General features: G+C 38.3%; 1 protein-coding gene and 1 non-coding gene across 2 annotated transcripts in view; both read right to left on the bottom strand.

Moving 5' to 3' along the window:
• Nucleotides 1–17,354, bottom strand: part of LOC149236766 (putative sugar phosphate/phosphate translocator At3g11320) — a 39,265-nt gene extending 21,911 nt beyond the window's left edge. Inside the window, exons 1-3 of the mRNA XM_089372493.1 lie at nt 16,464–17,354; nt 14,845–14,948; nt 14,336–14,564 (exon numbers count right to left, since the gene is read on the bottom strand). Coding sequence (XP_089228619.1) covers nt 14,336–14,564; nt 14,845–14,948; nt 16,464–16,919 — 789 coding nt within the window. The 5' untranslated portion in view covers nt 16,920–17,354. The remainder of the gene's footprint in view (nt 1–14,335; nt 14,565–14,844; nt 14,949–16,463) is intronic.
• Nucleotides 17,355–18,581: 1,227 nt separating this feature from the next.
• On the bottom strand, nt 18,582–18,684 carry LOC149236765 (U6 spliceosomal RNA). Its single transcript, XR_016246772.1, has one exon. It is a non-coding gene; the product is annotated as a U6 spliceosomal RNA (small nuclear RNA).
• Between the last annotated feature and the right edge of the window lie 1,260 nt (nt 18,685–19,944).

The following is a 19,944-nucleotide window of genomic DNA, read 5'->3' as shown; positions in this document are numbered from 1 at the left end:
TTGCAAGGAGGTAAGTCAATATGCTATCATCTTGAAATGTTTTATTGGAGTGTCATGAACTACCTTACTAATGATTAAGTAACTCTATGTCCCAGTTCCAGTTGTTAAGAAGTGGAAGCACTATCCAATGGGCAACGAAATCATTAGCACACTTATCACCAGCCACTTTAGTATTTTCTAGCCAAGAGTAAGCTTCAACAAACTAGACACTACAAGTGGATTGGGTATTTGCAGCAATTTCATCCAGACATCAAATATAAGAAAGGCAACACTAATAAATTTTCAGGGATTCTTTCCATGCCATCATATCCAAGATTACAGTTGTGGGAATTCTTATGCATGTGGAACCTTTTAACCATGATGCATACAAAGAGGCATGTATAGAAGATGAGGACTTTAAGGAGGCGTTTCAACCACTACTAGGCCAAATTTGTGTAGAAGAAGGTTACAGTAAGGTAGACTATCATCTCCAGAACGAGTTACTCTACAAGATAGACACCATTGTGTCTTTAAAGGTGAAAGATTGCAACTTATCAAAGAGGCTCACACCTCCAAGGTTGCAAGCCATTTTGGTGTTGAAAAGACAATTTCCAACTTACAAAGGTATGTGTATTGGCCTAAAATGCAAGAAGATGTAGCACGGTATATTAGAGGATGCATAATTTGTTGTACTAGCAAGCCCAAAATTAAAAAGCAAGGTCTATACCATCCCTTACCTATATCTACTTGACCATGGGAAAGCATTTCCATGGATTTTGTGGGTGGTATGATAACAACTAGGAAGGGACGTGACTATATCTTTGTCGTAATTAACAAATTCAGTAACATATGCATTCTCAAGCCTTGTAAAAAAACTATCAAAGGACACGAAGCAACAAACAAGTATGAACGCTCTAGATTCACTTTGGGATACCAAGGAGCATTATCTCAAATAGGGATACTAGGTTTCTCAATGCCTTTTGGACAACACTTTGGGAAAAGATGGACACCAAGTTGAAAAGATCTACAGCATTCCATCCACAAACAGATGGGCAAATAGAAGTAGTCAACACTTCTATTGGTAAGTCCCCATTTGCAACTTGCTTTAGGTATTTGTCGCCTTCACCCTTGGATGTTGTCTATGGACAGCAAAGAGGAGTGACAGAAAACATCACAAGAGAAACATTGAAAGCTGAGAAATTTGTTGAAAGATTAGGCAAATCCATTTGCTATTATAGGAGACACTAAAGAAGTCACACAAAAGGTACAATGCCCCATGTGAACAACACAAAACTAACATTCAAGTTGGAAGATAGAGTTTGATTGCAATTGAATACAGAGTTTGATTGCAATTGAAGAGGCTATAGGATCTTGGTAAGAAGGTGGTTTCTGAGCAAAGTTCTTTAAACATAGTCTTCATCCTATAGTTCCTTACATGGATGATCTCTTTAACCAATTGGTCCATACAAGTTTTCCATTGGCATGGTCACATCACATCATACACCCAACACACATCCAATCCCCATAACTACAAGACAATCATGGCATGCCACACATTCTCGAAGCTCTATGCTACAATTCTCCACTTGAAGCTCTCTAGGAAGCTTGAACAGAGACATCTCAAAGCTAGAGGACAAGCCAATTTTTTACTTGAGCACCAAACTATTGATCACAGCCTTACACTCAAGGCCATCATCAAGGAAGGTCATCTCACTCTTCGAAACTTTAGTATTGTTTGTAGACTTTCGAAAAGCTTTGATTTTGTCCCTAGGGAGGCTTTATTCCAGAGACTTATAGACATTGGCATTACCAAGACCTTATTATCAGCTATCATGCCTCTATACAAGTCAGTTCTTGATCGCCTACACATAACACATGGCCTATCATATTTCATTCGGAGTACTATTGGCGTTAATAAGGGTTGTCCCCTGTCCCCCCACATTATTTGGGATCTTCATTGACAAGTTGGAGTCCTTTTTGACTGAAAACATCAAGATGGTAATGGTTGTCTTCTACACCATCTCTTGATTTCTATCCTTTTGTTTGCAAACGTGTGGTCATTATAGCCTCATCCTTGGATGAATTGCTGCAACAATTGCATGCCCTGGCCCTTTTCTATGATCTTCACCAATTGACAATTAACCTGGGTAAAGCTAAGGTAATAATCTTCAACGCATTGCAAAATGTTCTCTCTAATCACCACTTCTTTTTCAAAGGTGAGGAGATAGAAATCACCACCACATATACTTATCTAGGTGTATTATTCACAGGTCTTCGCTTCAGTTTGCGACATGCACTTCAGCCTCGAATCAATAAGGGTTATGAGTCCTTGGCTCTTCTAGAGATATCGTATTTTCAACATCACTTTCAGGACAAATCATCCAAAATGTCCCTCGTGGACACTCTTGTCCGCTCCACAATTCTATATGGATCTGAGGTTTGGGGACCCAGTTTACTAGAGTCTGATTAGGTCTTCAGTAAGGAGACCAAAACCATCTTCTTTCATCGCTTCACTTGATGCAAACAAATAGTCCCATCATCCTTGCAGAGTTTGGTGCTCAGACCTTCTGACTTAAGGCAATGCTCTATCTCATCTCACTTCTACATTGTGTTCTGAGTTTTGCTAATACAGCGAAGGGGCGAGACAAATATCCATACTCAGCCTACCATTCATTGATATCCATTATAGCAACTAGTCCTTCAGATCGGTGTCCATGTTGGTGCATCTGAGTCTTAGATCTCCTTACTTTTGTTGGTAGTTAGGTATTATGTTGGACTGGCTTCCTCCATTTTGATATTCCTTATGTGCACCTAGCTACCTCTTACCAACCAAACAAAAGATGAATACAATCATTTGTGGGGATATCTACAGGCAATATGTACATGTCACTTGGATAAACCCTCAATGTGGGTTACGTCTGAAAATGGCCTTCTATGCTGAGCACTTCATGATGTTGAGAAATGGACTCGTTGTTCATCCCCATTAAACGTGTCACCATTTGATGCATGCCGTCTGAATTCCCTTAGGAAATTTCAGAGTTGGATGTCAATAACTATGGATTGAGATGAACCACCAGACAAATTAGGATCTGCCAACTATGCCATATATGAGCGATTGAGTCAAAGGAGCACTTCATCTTCCATTGCCCCGTTTATTATGAAATCTGTGGGAGATTTCCTTGCTTGTTCTAGTGGACCTAGACCCTTTCCAATTTCTTCTAGTACTCAGACCAGAGATGTCTATCCCTTTACATGTAGGAGTCCCTCAGGTTTCATACCCACACTCTCCACCTCCTCCTATGTCAGATCCTATTCAGCAAATCACCTCCTTGTTTAGAATGCTCCCATCAATTAGGGGCACTAAGAGATAGGCTAATGATAACATTAGGGGCACTAAGAGATAGGCTAATGATAACATTACTTCTAGCTCTAAATATGTGTGGATCCAAGAGACCTTTCTCCCTGCTAAGAGACCTCAGAGACGTCGCCTAACCAGATCCCTTACTAGCAAGCAAATCAGATCACCTAGACATCAGCAACAAGTTATAGCGTCCAGGTGACAACGCAGGAGACGGTCCAGACCTTCCCGTAGCTCTTCTTCAAGGCATCATCCTATATTGATTTTTCTTCATTTGGCCTTTGATGTTAGAAGTAGATCTAGCATATCATGACCTAGTCCCATTGTGGCAGCCCCCACTTGTATCTAAGGATTTTCTCATGTTTTCACATATAGACTTGTTTCTACTTTATTTTTGTTCTTTACATAGGAGACTTCGTAGTACTCCTACTTTGTATTGACATCATTATACTCAACAGTCCCATTGATCTACTTTTGTGGTCATTTGTTGAACATTAATATAATTATCTTATCTTATCTGCAATATGACCCTTGTGAGGAAATGGAGGAGGAGGCTGATAATACCTACATACTTAGTCTATCTCCATATATGCACCTTTCCTCGGTAATGAATGTGGAAAATATGAAACTCTATGAGCCTTCCATGTTGGGTTAAGAAATCAAGGTGTAGGTCTTACCTAGTTTAGAGAGGTTAGAACCAGAAGCTCAAATAGAATTGGTGGAAGATACAATTTTGCAAAAAAGTGAAGAACCAATAGATAGCGGCAGCATGACCTCTGGAAAATTCAAGTTGAAAAGAAGGCAAATGGTACTCTAGGTAGAAGGTAAAGGAAAAAATTCCTCACCTCATCTAGCAAAAACTTTTGAGGGCCAAAATCCTCCCTAAATGGGTAGGTATGATCCGGAATGGATAATTATATAAATTGTCATCTATATTGGTATTTTGAGGGTGGAAAAATTGGAGAAATTGACTTGCATAGCCCATTTTACTAGCACATCCCACAAAAAAGATTTGGGTTTTGAACCCTTTTAAAGCCATGTTAAGGCATCAAATGGCATTTTTGGGGGTTAGTGTTGAGAATTATAGCTCGAATAGGAACTTTTGCATATGCTCAGTATGAACATGCAAGAAGTAATTAGATATCTTTTTTAAAATATTATTTTGAAAACTCACTCCAATATTGCAAAAGTAATTCTATTTTGTAATTCACTTTAGTAAAAAAGTGAAATTTTTATTTTTAGCAGTTGACTCTAAAATTGTACTTATACTGGGAGTAATCTTAAAACCAGATTCTTCGCTAAAATTATAAAGGCAAGGAAAAGTAGAGGATGTTATACACAATTGAGCAATTGGGAGAGAGAGAGAGAGAGAGAGTAAGCAATCAAGGAAAAGGCATTCTCATGCCACATGCAGTACAAGACAGTGGTTCACATTGTTTTGTACAATCGTACAATGGTACAAACATACCATACAAGTTGTCCTGTAGGTCATACAGTAGTTTTCTGTCGTTTCAAGGTCTTCAACATGTTGTATAAGCTCAGTTAGAGGGTTTTTTGGTACTTGGAATGATGTTTCTGTTAAAATATCTTAAAACCAACGATCTAAGCAAGCATATTGTTGAAAATAGTTGAGATTAAGGTCTTCTTTGACTTGTGCATTAGTCAAAGAGACCACAAGCAGTGCTTCCTTAGCATGCACAAGTTCCTAGAAATTAGGACGAATTCCTATAAGTTAGGATGAGTTCCTAAAAATTAGGATGAGTGCATGAAGCAGTTTAACTCATGTGATTAGTTGGAGGCTCAGTTATTTGTTTCCTAGTGCGAGTTAGAAGTCTCAATGGTCATTTGTGGCTAGGATGAGTTACATGAGTCAGTTAGACTCAGTTAACTAGTCAATCACAAGACCGAGTTCCAAAAATAAACTTGCCAAATTTAATTGATGTGAATTGCTCATAAGGAGGATAAAGGCACAGAATTGATTCATCGTTTTATGAGCACAGGTTGATGAGACAAGACAATAGAGAGCATGAGTTTGTGTGCAGGAGCTTGTGTGTGTGGGAAGGACGTACTGAGGAGAAGCTTGTGCGCAGATTGATAGAAGAGAGTTCCTTGGGATTTGCGTTAGGATTTAGGATTTAATTCCTAAATAACTATGTGCAAGGATTTAGGAAGCATATCAGGGTTCTTGCAAGGTGTTTCAAACTTAGGACAAACAGAGGTAGAACAAGATTGTTTTATAATTGAAACAGTTGTACTGTAAGAGATCTATTGCTCAAATTTCTATCAATAAAATTTTCAAACAAGCAAAGGGTTTTCCCAATTGGGTTACCTAGAAAATTTTGTGTTATTGTATTGTGTTAATGTGTTTTTAATTATATTCTATTTTGCTGCAAAAGAGTAGAGAAATTATGTGTCTTGGTGTTACAATTTAGTTTCAGATTTGTTCACTACAGTAGTGCAGAATCAATTTGGAGCTGGAGAGTTGGACATGACTTCCCACAATCTTGCTCCTTCAAGATCACTGAGCTTCTTGCCTTCCATGGCAAGAAATTTGAAACCCCATCATGTCGATCATCAACTTTCGCACTGGTTACTGACATGGTTGTCCTGAGCTTTAACGTTAAAGTAACCTAAAAATTATCGATTTGCTTTTCTCTCAAATATGGAGCTCTGATACCATGTTAAAATATCCTAAAACCAGCAATCTAAGCAAACGGATTAGATCTAGTTACTTTGTTGGTAATATTAACTTTTGCATGCAGCAGAAAACAAGAAAAACAATCACATAGTACACAAATATTTCTGCACTTCTAGATCAGCTCTTCATTCAAAAAATTACAGAGCTCCTTCACGGGGAAAATTGGCTCTAAGAATTAATCAAACAGACAGCAAACCTGAAAATTACAGTTTGCATAGAAATCAAGGTAGCCTACCCTCAAATTCATACGGTGGTACGAAATCCATACGGGTTGCGATACAGACTAATCTATTGGGTTTTCGGGCTGCTCATTTCGTCGTTGTTAAATGGTTTTCTGTCTTGCTAAAGACTGGCCGTCTTCTCCTTGCTGAAATACTATTGAAATTCTCGCCAGTGGCTAAAAATCAAATCGTTGATTTCTCCTTCACTCACGTGACTTGTGAAATGAATGTCCAGTGTGTATTTGTCCTTTGCCCTCTCTTTATTTTATAACTTTGACATGAGCCAAAAACCTAATCTTCAACAATTGAGATCTAACCATGAGATCAATGGCTCTCTTTTAATTAAATTATTAAGTGACCCACTTTAGTCACTTTATTAATTAAAAATCACTTTAATAAAAGAATGTTCACTTTATTAATTAATTAATAAAGTGAACTTCTGAAAAAGCATAGGATACATTTAATGATGATTTCCATAAGTAGACACCCTCATGGAAATACATGTCTAAGCTACCAACACTAGGAAAAATTGAATAATTAAAGAGTTTGTGGATTGTGAGGGCCACCCGAAGAACGAAATCAAACTCCTTGGAGGAATTCGTACCACATGAGGAAGAAGGCAAGGAAGGGGTTGAACTAGTGGACCCAGAAGGATTAGAAGGGGCAGCATCTATATATAGGAGAAGAAAACTCCTTTTGGGGGGGGGTTCTTTTGCCTGTGCATCTTTGGTATAGAGTTTGCTTGTGTTGTTGAGCAAAATCAACTAGTGTTGCTTAGCACAAGGATTTCCAAGGGGAATTCCCAACTCTCTTTCAGTGAACCAAGAGTGTCACCCTAGGAGAGAAATTGGAGTTGAAAGGGAGGAACGAATTCTAGCCATTGTGAGCCCTTACAGCCATTGCATCATCCAGTTCGAGCTTTCAGGATGACCTAGTGACAGGAATTCGTATAGCTGAGCTCAAGGGCTTCAGAGGGAGCTACAGCCTTAAAATTTGCAGTAATCCTTGAGGGAGGACGAAGTTTTGGGTTGATTTGCAGAGCTGGAAACACTTGCTTCTGCAAGCGCCGAATTTGTCTTCCTAAAGCCTGCGCAGGGCATTTCTGGGTTCAATTTGTAGCACATAAATTATTTGAAGTTCACTCCCTTTCCAGAAGAAATCTTACAGAAGATTTCCAGACAGTTAGAGGAGTTTTGGAGCAGAGATTTAGCAGCAAATTCTGGGTTGGACGCGATGCCAGCAGTTGGAGAAGAACACCCTGGTCCCTAAATATGGATCATTTCGGGCAGTCAGAATTAGCTTAAAAGCTTTATGGGTTTTGTTGCTTGGGGTTGGAGGAGCACAGCCTTAATTTTGCAGAATTTTTGGAGCAGGTTTGAGGCCCCAAATCACAGATTGCCTCCAGCAGCAGTTGCAGAAAATTTCTGAGCAGAGCGTACAGCCAGTCTAGCCATTTCCAGCAAGGAGATTTACACATATTCACCTAGGTATTGCATGCTTGTTGTAGCAAGCCCAGGTGCTCTCATTCCATCTCATATTGTACACAGATGGCTTACAATTTGCAATAAAATGGCTCAGAAATATTGCTCTTGCTCAATGGTGTTCTAATTGTCTTTGCATGTGTGAAATTTTCAGTTGCATGTTCCATTTATTTGTTGTAGCTTAGTTCATGTTCTTGGTATTCACTGAATTTATCTAAGTAGAATATTATAGTGGCATCAGAGCATGTTCTTGGCTAGCTGTGGGCTCAAGAGCAGGTGATGACAGAGTCATTTGGTGGAGCAGTTTACCGACCCAGAGGCAGAGGCAAAGGTAGAGGAAGGGTCGTGGTAGAGAGGACGAGCGTGAGCACCTTCCAAATACAGAGTTTGAGAACGCCAGAGATTCCATGGGGAACTACTCGATGACGGACCACTTCTTTGTAGTTGACATTCCCGACACCAATGTGGTGATGGGGGTTTAGTGGTTGCATTCTCTTGGGCATGTCACCACTGATTGGAAGAAGTTAGAGATGGAGTTCATGGGTCCAGACGGGAAAATGGTATTGTTGGGAGGGATGCACTCATATCCACCCCAGATAGTGTCAGGCTGTCAGCGCATAGGATGGAGGCTGATTTGAGGCCTTTAGAGTTGAGGACTTCTGAGACAGGGGGACTGGCGCAGTAGACACATCTAGACATATTGGCTCTCTTAGAGAAGCATCATGCAGTATTTGGGGAGATCCCACCGCGCAGGCCACCGAACAAAGGGTTTGAGCACACCATTTAGTTGGAGGAGGGGGTGCATGCAGTCATTACCACTCCCTACAGGCATCCCAAGACACATCGGGATGAGATTGAGAGAGTAATACAAGAGCTACTAAGGTTGGGGCAAAATGGCACATTAGGCCCAATTCTAGTCCCTTCGCTTGTTCGATTATACGCGAAGAAGAAGGATGGGCCCCTTCATATGTGTATAGACTATCGAGCCCTCAACAAGAGAACATCGAAGAACAGATATCCCATTCCGCACATCGATGAGTTGATGGATGAGATTAGAGGACCTAAGTACTTCTCTAAGATATATTTGTGCTCGAGGTACCACCAACTCTGGGTAAGGGAGCAAGACATCCCAAAGATTGCCTTCTGCCACCACTACAAACACTTCAAGTTCTTGTTGATGCCCTTTGAGCTAACCAATGCACCAACCATGTTTCACTCTTGCATGAACCATGTGTTTTGCAAGTAGCTACGACGATGTGTCCTAGTTTTCTTTGATGACAACTTGACATATAGCAGGGCATGGGAGAAGCACCTCCAGCACTTGGAGGAGGTACAACGCATACTGGAGGAGCAACAACTATGCAAAATGTCCAAGTGTGAGTTTGGATTGACACAGATGTTGTACCTTGGACATGTGATTGGGAAGGAGGATGGGGTAAGGGTGCACCAGGAGAAGATCAAGGCCATCTTGGACTGGCCTACGCCCAGGAATGTGACAGAGTCGCGAGGATTCTTGGGCATTTGCAAGTATTACAGGGGATTCGTGTAGGGGTTTTCCCAGTTGGCAGCACCCCTCATGGATTTTACAAAGTAAGGGGCTTTTGAGTGGACAGATGTTGCACAAGAGGCCTTTGAGCGCCTCAAGAGGGTGATGAGTAGTTGTCCTGCTTTGTCCCTACCAAATTTCTCACGGTCATTTGTTTTAGAGTGTGATGCATCTAGAGAGGGCATTGGGGCAATTCTAACACAAGGGAGCCCTCCGATAGCATTTGAGAGCAGGAAGTTACAACCACATGAGAGGTTGCACTCCATTTACAACAAGGAGATGTTGGTCGTTATGCATGTGTTGGCCAAGTTTAGGCAGTACTTGATGGGAAATAGGTTCAAGGTGAAGACTGACCACAATAGTCTTCGATTTTTCTTGAAGCAGCAAAACCTACAGGAGAGACGACAAAAATGGGTCAGTAAGATCCAGGCATATGATTTTGAGATTGAGTATGTCAAGGACAAGCAGGACATAGTGGTTGAAGCACTATCATGAAGGCCCGTGACACTTTCTTTGATGGATATCACGCAAGACTGGAGAGCGCAGCTATCAGAGGAGTACTCCAAGGATCGGGAGGCATGCAAGATCTTGGATGGTACTCATGGGGATGACAGGTATCGAGTGATGGGCATGGTTATATACAAGGACAGGATTTATCTGGTGCCAAGCTCACAGTTGAGGGAGAAGAGCCTGCGCGCAGCTCATGGCTCACCTTTGGCGGGGCACTAAAGGTTCTTTAAGACATACAGGGCCATTAGAGAATGTTTCACTCGGCGAGGTCTTAAGGAGGACGTCCTAAGGCATGTTCGGGAGTGCGATGTTTGCCAAAGGAATAAGGGAGAGCACACTCATTCGACTGGACTAATACAACCTCTTCCTATTCCTGAGAGGAAATGGGAGAGCATATTGATGGACTTCATTACAGGGTTGCCAGCAGTTCAGGGGCGAGATTGCATCTATGTGGTGGTTGACAGATTGACAAAATTCGCCCACTTTTTCGCCATTCCAGCCAAAGACTCAGCTTCACAGGTGACCGAGTTATTTTTTCGAGAGGTGTTTAGGCTACATGGGTTGCCTAAGACAATTGTGAGTGATCGAGATAGCAGATTCATGGGAGGATTCTGACAAGAGCTATTTCGCCTTATGGGCACACAGCTTACCCCCAGCATGAGCTACCATCCCTAGACAGATGGACAGACAGAGATAGTAAATAAGTGGTTGGAGGGCTACCTGCGCAATTGTGCGACCAAACAGCAGAGAGAGTGGGTGAAGTGACTGCATCTCAGGGAGTATTGCTACAACACCACATATCAATGGTCTTTGGAGACAACAAGACCCTAAGGGCCAAGGATTGGATATAGGAAAGCCAAGATATCCTTAGAGCCTTCAAGGATAACTTGCAGACTGCTCAAAACCAACAAAAGTTGTATGCAAACAAGGACAGAGTAGAGCGGCACTTCGAGGTGGGAGACTTGGTTTTTCTGAGACTTTAGCCATATAAGCAATCCACGCTGAAGCAAATGGGGGTTGAAAGCTCAAAACCTGTTTTTATGGACCATACAAGGTGACCAGGCGAGTAGGAGAGGTAGCGTACGAGTTGGATCTTCGACTAGGAAGCAAGGTACACAATGTATTTCATGTCTCTTCCCTAAAAATGGCTTTGGGGCAACAAGTGACAGCCGCAACAAAGTTACCACCCCTGAATGATGAGGGGCACTTGGTTTTGACACCGGAGGCCATCTTACACGAAAGGGAAAAGAAGCTTAGGAACAAGACTATCAAGGAATTCCTTTTCAGATGGAAGGACTTGCCTGAAGAGGATGCCACATGGGAAGGAGAGCAAATTTTGCAGCATCCAGCACTACAGTTGCTTGAGGACAAGCAACATTTGGGAGGGGAGGACTGTCATGTCCCCAACAAATAAATTTTGCTAAGGTGAATTCACAATTTTGCAATTTTGATAATTATTAAATGTTTCACTTAAGAGAAAAGGTTTGGAGGCTCAAATTAATTTTGATGTACCACATCAGGAAGAAGGCAAGGAAGGGGTTCGAACTAGTGGGCCCACAAGGATTAGAAGGGGCAGCATCTATATATAGGAGAAGAAAACTCATTTTGGGGGTTCTTTTGATTGTGCATCTTTGATATAGAGTTTGCTTGTGCTGTTGAGCCAAGTCAAGTAGTGCTGCTTAGCACAGGGATTTCAAAGAGGAATTCGCAACTCTCTTTCATGAATCAACAGTGTCACCCTACTGAATTGGAGGAACGAATTCTATCCATTGTGAGCCCTTACATCCATTGCATGAGCTTTCAGGAGGACGCATTGACAGGAATTCATATAGCTCAGTTCAAGGGCTTCAGAGGGAGCTACAGCCTGAAAATTTGCAGGAATAATCCTTGAGGGAGGACGAAATGTTGGGCTGATTTGCAAAGCTGGAAACCCTTGCTTCAGTGAGGGTCGAATTTGACTTCCTAGGGCCTGCGCAGGGCATTTCTGGGTTCAGTTTGTAACACAAAAATTATCTAGAGTTTGGGTGGATTTGAAGGCGGGAATTTCACTCCCTTTCTGGAAGAAATCTTACAGAATATTTCCAGTCATTTGGAGGACTTTTGGTGCAGAGATTTAGCAACAAATTCTGGGCTAGACATTGGGCCAGTAGTTGGAGAAGAATGCCCTAAATTTGGGTAATTTCGGGCAGTCGAAATTAACTCAAAAGCTTTATGTGTTTTGTCGCTTGGCGTTGGAGGAGCACAGCCCTAATTTTGCAGAATTTTTGGAGCAGGTTTGAGGCCCCAAATTGCAGATTTCCTCTATCAACAATTGCAGAAAAATTCTGCGCAGAGCGTACGGCCATTCTAGCCATTTCCAGCGAGGGAATCCACACTTATCTACCTGGGTTTTGCATGCTTGTTGTTGCAAGCCCAGGTGCACTCGTTCCATCTCATTTTGTACATAGTTGGCTTACTATTTGCAATAAAATGGCTCAAAACTGTTGCTCTTGTTCAATGGTGTTCTAATTGTTGCTGCATGTGTGAAAATTTCCAGTTGCATGTTCCATTGTTTGTTGTAGTTTAGTTCATGTTCTTGATATTCCTTGAATTTCTCTAAGTAGAATATTACAAAGCATAGGACTGCAGTCACCTAGGGTTTGGAAAATTTACAGTCATAACTCTCAGCCCTTGACACTATTCTACACATAAATACCTTTCCAACAGTGTAAAGATCACCTTAATCAAAGTTAACATCTGAAAGTTAAATTTCTCGCAATTTGACCAGCCTTGTTGACCATCATGGTACCAAGTGGATGCGATCTCAGCCGCCATTACTGATGTGTGGGGCTAGCCATGTGTGTATTTTCAAGAAGATTCTAGGAGGTGAGGATTTTATTCTTTTAGCATTGTACTTGTTCCATTGTTGAGCAAAGCATCTAGGAATGGGATTTAAGAGCATAACAAAGGCGGAAGAAGATTCTACAGCAGCAACTCAAGCCAAAATGTCACCCCTGTTACTCACACATGTGGATTTTTCCCATGTATGGCTTTTCAAAAAGATTCTTGATGATCCATTACCCTAACCCTGATTGAAAAACAAGGAACCAAAACCCTACCCTAAACAGCTAAGGAGTCTAAAATCTCTAGCCCCAAGGGGAGAAACAGGTTTCAGTCCTATTGCATCCTTTTTCATATTTCGTAGAAAAGAGGATGCAAAAGAGAGACATAACAGAACAGAGGCAGACAGGACTGTATAGAAGTCTATATTAGACCAGAGTCTATTTACTCCATAGGATGATAGCAGCAAGGTACAGCCCTTTATTTCTAGGAGTTTTCCCCCACAGGTTTCTCAAGGATATATCGTCTTTCCATGGTGATCTATGGTGAGTTTTTACTATTGTAGTTCTATTGTTATTTCTAAGCTAGTTTAAAATATAAGTTGATGTGTTTTTAATATTGTTAATAGCATAGAGGCCTGGAGCAACAAGCAAAGGGTGGATGGGACACTTGACCTACAAAATGATGATCCACATGTCATTGGGAAGGGCCCCCATCCCGAATATCAAGACCCTTCACCTAACACAAGAGCCATCATTGTTGTTTAGTATTAATGTCTTTACTGAATCTGGCCCTCGAGCCACCTGTTTCGTTTCAATTACTTAGAAATCTGGCATATGGCATATGATTTTGGTTTTGTACAAGTTTTGCGGGCCTGGATTATACTAATTTTAATCAGCCCAAGGCATGCTAGACTGTGCCAGTTCTTTGGCTTGTGGATGATGCTATGCAGTGCAGCAGCCCACCCTTTTTTGTATGAAATGTTGACCATATCTTTTTTATGAATAGAGTTTTAAAGAAGCAGTATTTTACCCTAAAATAAATATGTTAAAAACTTATACATGAGTAAAATCACAGCACAGCATAATATAGCATCATTGTATTTGCAGTTATATCATTTAGATCTATTGTGACGAACTGTTCATTAGCATCCAATGCAACTTACAGATCAGAAACAATAACGAGTATGTAAATGAGAAAGTTAAGTAATACTAAAGTTCCATATTGTTATTACAAATTATGTCAATGGGATCTTGGGTGGTTGGTAGCGTGGGGGGGTGTCACTCCTTCCACCAAAGTTCAAATCCCCACAAGTAGGCCAATCTCCCATCACAAGTGAGCCGTTTAATGCAATTGGAGCTAGGTGCAAATCCTAGGGAATTTGGCAAAAGGGGTATACCCCCAAACCACGGCTACTTAACCAAAGGGAGCTTTTGTAGCAAGGGATATATATCTGATATATCTGCTTCATTGTAATATCCCAAGTGGGATGGTGTTGCTTGTGTTGACCAGAAGCATTCAAACTAGAACGAAAAAAATAAATAAAAAATAAAGTTATTATTATCAAAGGAAAATTTCAGAAAACCAAGAAGGATTTAAATAGTTGTCTTTAATCAACATGTAAAAGCTGAAACAAGAATACCAAAAATAAACAAAGCTCCTCCATTCAATGCAATGTTATCTGGACTAAATTACTACAAAAAAAGAAACATTATAGCAAACCTGAAGGGTTAGTGCACTTGTATGTTTGGTGACCAGAAAGTTGGTCAAGTTTACAAGGTAGGCCATCGCAGAATTCACAATGAGCAAAAATCCCATGAATTTGTCCTGTCTCGTAAGTGCCACAGTGATTGACATCACATTTGGTTCCATTATAAGAGCAGCAGGTAACAAAACCATAACTGCTATTGGGGCCATATACAGCAGCAGATTCATGGAGTTCAATTTCTCCCTGCAACAAAAATTACCACGTGATTTGAAGCCTTCGTTTAGCAAATCTTAACTGAACAAACCAATCTGAGAAGAAATCTAACTTAGCCCATGTTGGCTTGTTGTATAACCTTCATATCAATTGCCAATTTGCCATATATCGCTAACTTTGTTAAGTTGACAACTTTGTCAAGAAGATGACAACCTAACTTGAGACTATGTAAATCAAAGTAAATAAGGTTTGTAACCAAAAGTTGACAAAACATTTTACATGGTTTTTGGGCCAGGGCAAGAATACTCACCCTTCAGAAGAAAGCAGTATGCCTTGGAGGACAGATTTTAGAGCCCGTGCAGCCGTTGCACCTATGCACATAATAAATCCATACAAATGGAAACTTGGTTCTCCCTACATCAACAATTGTAAATGATCAAAAGTATGTCGATGACTCTCATTGGCAACTTAACTTATTACAACTACAAACACTTAGTTGCTGCTGGTGACCCAGGTGGCAAAATTTGCATGATTGGAGACCTTTATGTGATCGTCTATAAAGTACTTAATTCCTGCTTAGTGGACCTGATACCATACTTTGCATGATCGGCAAATTTTGTATGATCATATATATCTGAATAAATTATAACAACTATTTTCAGAATGATAGAATTATAATAGCAAATTGAAGTTCATTGCAGTTATTAAATTTTCCGTCAGATGAAGAGCAAGTCATCAGCTATTTCAAGAAAACAATTTGAATTTACATTATGTCAATTAGTGACTAAACAATTTGAATTTACATTATGTCAACTAGTGACTAGAAAAGTGAAATGATATAAGTGAACATCGCAAGTGGTAAGAGCCTCTCCACTAAAACTACAAATGAAAAAAAAATACAGTGATCTAAGTGAACAGTAGTGTTACGAGCCTCTTGACCACTGCAAAAATAAAATAAATAATAGTGTCCATTAAAATGCTAAATGTATCTCCAAGAAAAGAAGCAGAAAGAGAGCATAAGCTGAAAAAGAGGTTCTGCAAAAGAGACAGCGAGGCAAAACAAAACCCAAAAGAAAATATCAACGAATGCTGCAATGCATCTGAAGAAATTTAGTTTCCCCGTCTCAACAAACTGCTTGACAGAAAGCAGGCCAAAGCGGCATGTAAACCAAATAAATTTCATATAATGCAACCCTAAATTGATGCAACAATTGCTACAGCTAAATCACAATTGTTTTCAGATACAAAAAATCCCAATAGCAACTAATCATCAACTAATTTTTCGATGCAACTCATCAGCTATTTCAAGTAAAGGATTAAACAAACAGCATAACCTCCGAAGAAATTTAGTTTTCCCTGTCTCAACCGTCTCAACCAATTGCGTGATAGAATATGGTGCAGAGCAACACCTAGATCAGATGAATTTCATATTAATTTAGTAAGCAATCTAAAACAACCCTAACGTTATGTAAAAATATTGTGGATCAAGTAGCTGATAACTTGCTTTGACGAATTAGTTGATGACTGACTGCAAAGAACTTGATAAAAGAGGAAAAGGGTCACGGAAACGGCATAGTCGCTCGACAAATTAGGCTTTCCCTTTCTTGAAGGAACAACGCCAAATGCAGCATCTGAATCACATCAATTTCATATTAATTTAGCAACCAGGATTAAGTAGCCCTAAAGTTATGTTATATATTGACTGGATCGAGACGTCATCACAGAAGCTAGGCTTAGTAGATTGGTTTAGCGCGAAGATCAGACTTTTTAACAAATAATATGGTAATTTTACCAAATTTTCAGCATAGAGAAGAAATACAATACAGTGATGTGCACACAAAAATGCTCTGCAGTTAACCAATGCCTATTTTATCAGAAAATCAACAAAATTGCCAAACTGTCCCTAAAATATAAAAGAAATGAACTTACTCCGCTGGCAATCACAACTCCTGCCACTACAGGCACAAGCGTGGCATAAGTTATCCAAGCCTCTCGTTTGAAGGTCACCAGGTAGGCAAAGAGCGCAGTAAAGAAAGGCGTAGTAGCTCCCACAGCCTGGTTAAAAGAAACCGGCAGAAATCGCAGGGAAATATTCCCACCGACAACTGACGTCGAAAAAATCACGCTCAAAGCCGCAATTTTCAAAAGCTGAGACCGTGATCGAATCGTCTGCATCGGCGCCAGTTTTAACCACGCGATTCCAACGTAACTCAGCAGAGCACACGCAGTCATGTGACACATTGTAAGAAATATGGGATACTTGAAACCGTAGTTGCTCAGCAGGTACTTATTCAACAGTAAAACCCCGATGTTCGAAAAATACCATGACGATATCAATCCGAAGGTAAAAAGCCTCCCTTTCATGGCCGGAAGCTTGGATCCCATCGTGATTCACTCGTTCCCGAGCCTTTTGCAAATCTTCTCAAAATTTGCCGGCAATGGCTCGGTGAAAAACCAAAATGTCAGTCAATGATGTGTTTCTGGACTGAATTTCGCAGTTTAAAAGCTGAAACCCTTGCGAGGAACGCATGAAGTCGCAGATCTCGGATCCTGTGACTCGATCTCCCGACTTCCTGCAGTTCCCATGCCTCCTGGCACTTGAAATCGTCTGAACAGACTGTGCAGGCAACTACAGATCAATCCGGCTTTCTTAATTTAAAACAATACGTCATTGACGATCTTGTTTTCTGTTCTGTGAATCCAAAATCGTCGCCACTGACTGTGCGTTGTAAAATTAAAAAATGATCACACATTAGGGAGCCGAGTGGTCACGGCGTGCACGGCATAATCTTTATGCTACTTCTTACCACGATCTCCGCATTCATCTCAAACAACTATTAAATAAACAATAAAAATATTTAAATCTTAAATTGTTTATTTATCATACCAATCAATTTATATGTAAGTTTGGTATTTATAGGTAAAATAATAATTTGATTTTTTTTATTTCCTGTACAGGTTCAATATTCTATTTCTTAATCTTTTTATTTTAGGAAACAACTATTAAATAAAGCATAAAATATTTAAATCTTAAATTGTTTATTTATCATACCAATCAATTTATTTGTAAGTTTGTTATTTATAGGTAAAATAATAATTTTATTTTTTTATTTCCCGTACAGGTCCAATATTCCATTTCTTATTCTTTTTATTTTAGATTCTGTGAACGATATATAAAATTATAGTTTTGAATTAATTAAATGAATATTTGAAAGAAGTTAATATTTATATATTTTCTTAATATACTAAAAATTAGACATATAAACAATATTTATAATAAGGTGAAAATATTTATTTTATATAAGGTGAAAATATGTTGATTTTTTTCCAATCTTTCGGTGTGGTTAAGACAAGATAAATCACACTATGTCCACATGATTTTTATGTGGTTAAGACAAGATAAATCACACCATGTACACATGTTTTTTATGATATGATTTTCAATATATATATATTCGATTTATGGATCACAAAAATTTTAATTAGTTAAAAAATTTATGAACAAATAATTTATATTCACACATTTAAAATCTCAAATATTTAAATATTTAGATAATTTTATTAATAATTTAATAGATGTGAAAAGAAATTGTTGGAACTTCACATTGGAACCTCTATATATATCGATTTATAGATTACAAAAATGTTAATTAGCTAAAAAAAATTATGAACAAATAATTTATATTCACATATTTAAAATCTCAAATATTTAAATATTTAGATAATTTTTATTAATAATTTAATAGATGTGAAGAGGAAGTGTTGAAATTTCACATTGGAACTTTTTTTTCAGTGGGGGAGAGAATTCCTGCTTAAGAATCATAATACAACATATATCGCCGAAGCGAGCAGATTCGTCATACAATATCGCCAAAGCGAGTTGAATACGTCATCATCGAGCAAAATACGGACGTCATCATCGAGCAAAATACGACATCATCAAGCAGATTACGACACCATCGATGCTGCTACAGCAACCGGGCGCAGAAATTGAACATGGGTGGGGGTGCGAAAACCAACCGCCCACATTATGCACATCAAGTGCAAAAAAAATTGAACCATTTCCCGATTTGTGCGTGTCATCCTTGCCCAGGGGCCATGCTAATCTTCTCTGTATCGTTCCAATTTTATCGGATGTCTCCGAAAAAACCACATTGGAACCCTTTACAATAACACATTTTAAGTCTCAAATATTTAGAGATTTTTTATTAATAGTTTAATGAATGCCAAAGGAAATTGTTCAGAAACTTCATTTGGACCTCTTTACAATGATATTTAAATTTAGTTGGACCTCTTTACAATGATATTTTTGGATTCTAAGAATATTTTTATACATTTCTTTTTCCATTTTTTAAGTGACATAAACAAGGCTATTTTTAGATTTTTTAAATGGAATAAGGTTGGAATATGGGTGGTCTCCAAACATTTAGAGTGAATTATTTTAGAATTTGGACCTCTTTACAATGATATTTAATTAAATTTAGTTGTAGGATCTTTTTACAATGATATTTAATTAAATTTAGTTGTAGGATCTTTTTACAATGATAATCGATTAGAGGAATATTTTTACACATTTCTTTTTCTATTTTTGTAAGTGACATAAACAAGACTATTTTTAGATTTTTTTAAATAAAATAAAGTTGGAATATGGGTGGTCTCTAAACATTTAAAGTGAATTATTTTTTGTAAGCGACATAAACAAGACTATTTTTAGATTTTTTTAAATAAAATAAAGTTGGAATATGGGTGGTCTCTAAACATTTAAAGTGAATTATTTTAGAATATGTTCATGATCTATGATGTGAATGTCTTTTAAAAACAGATGGGATAGCCTGGCGTGCAATAAATCAGTAAAAAAATATTTGTTCAAGTTTTTTTTTCTTAAAATTATTAAATGAAATTTATGTTTAAAAATATTATTAGTTTTTATATTTTATTTTATTTTTATTAATAAAATTGTGGTAGTTTATTTATTATTATATAATAATAAAATATAGGTGTAAGAGTTTTTTTTATTTTGAAAATTAATATATAATTATTTTTGTTTTTATTAATAAAATTGTATTTTTTTTCTTTTATATCTATATATATAATTTATATATAATCTGAAGAATATATATATATATAAAAGAGAGATACTATTTATATATATATATATATATATGAAAGAAAGAGAATATAGAGAATACTCTTTCTATAATATATTTTATCCCTCATAACATATGGGAAAATTTATTTTTCATAAATAAAGAGAAAGAAAATATTTTTTCCTTATTGAATTAAAAGTTTAAAATTAAAAAATGAATTTATGATAATATATTTATTATTATATTTTTTATATTAATATGGTGGACTTTTTTAAGCCACTGGAAGAGAGATTAAAAGTGAGAGAATATATATACTTGTAGTT

The sequence above is a fragment of the Pinus tabuliformis genome, chromosome 8 (genome assembly GCF_031772625.1).
Source record: "Pinus tabuliformis cultivar Carrire ecotype Pingquan chromosome 8, CPIR1, whole genome shotgun sequence".
NCBI lineage: Eukaryota > Viridiplantae > Streptophyta > Pinopsida > Pinales > Pinaceae > Pinus > Pinus tabuliformis.
Note: the sequence above shows the minus strand (reverse complement) of the source record. Positions and strands in the feature narration are given on the sequence as shown.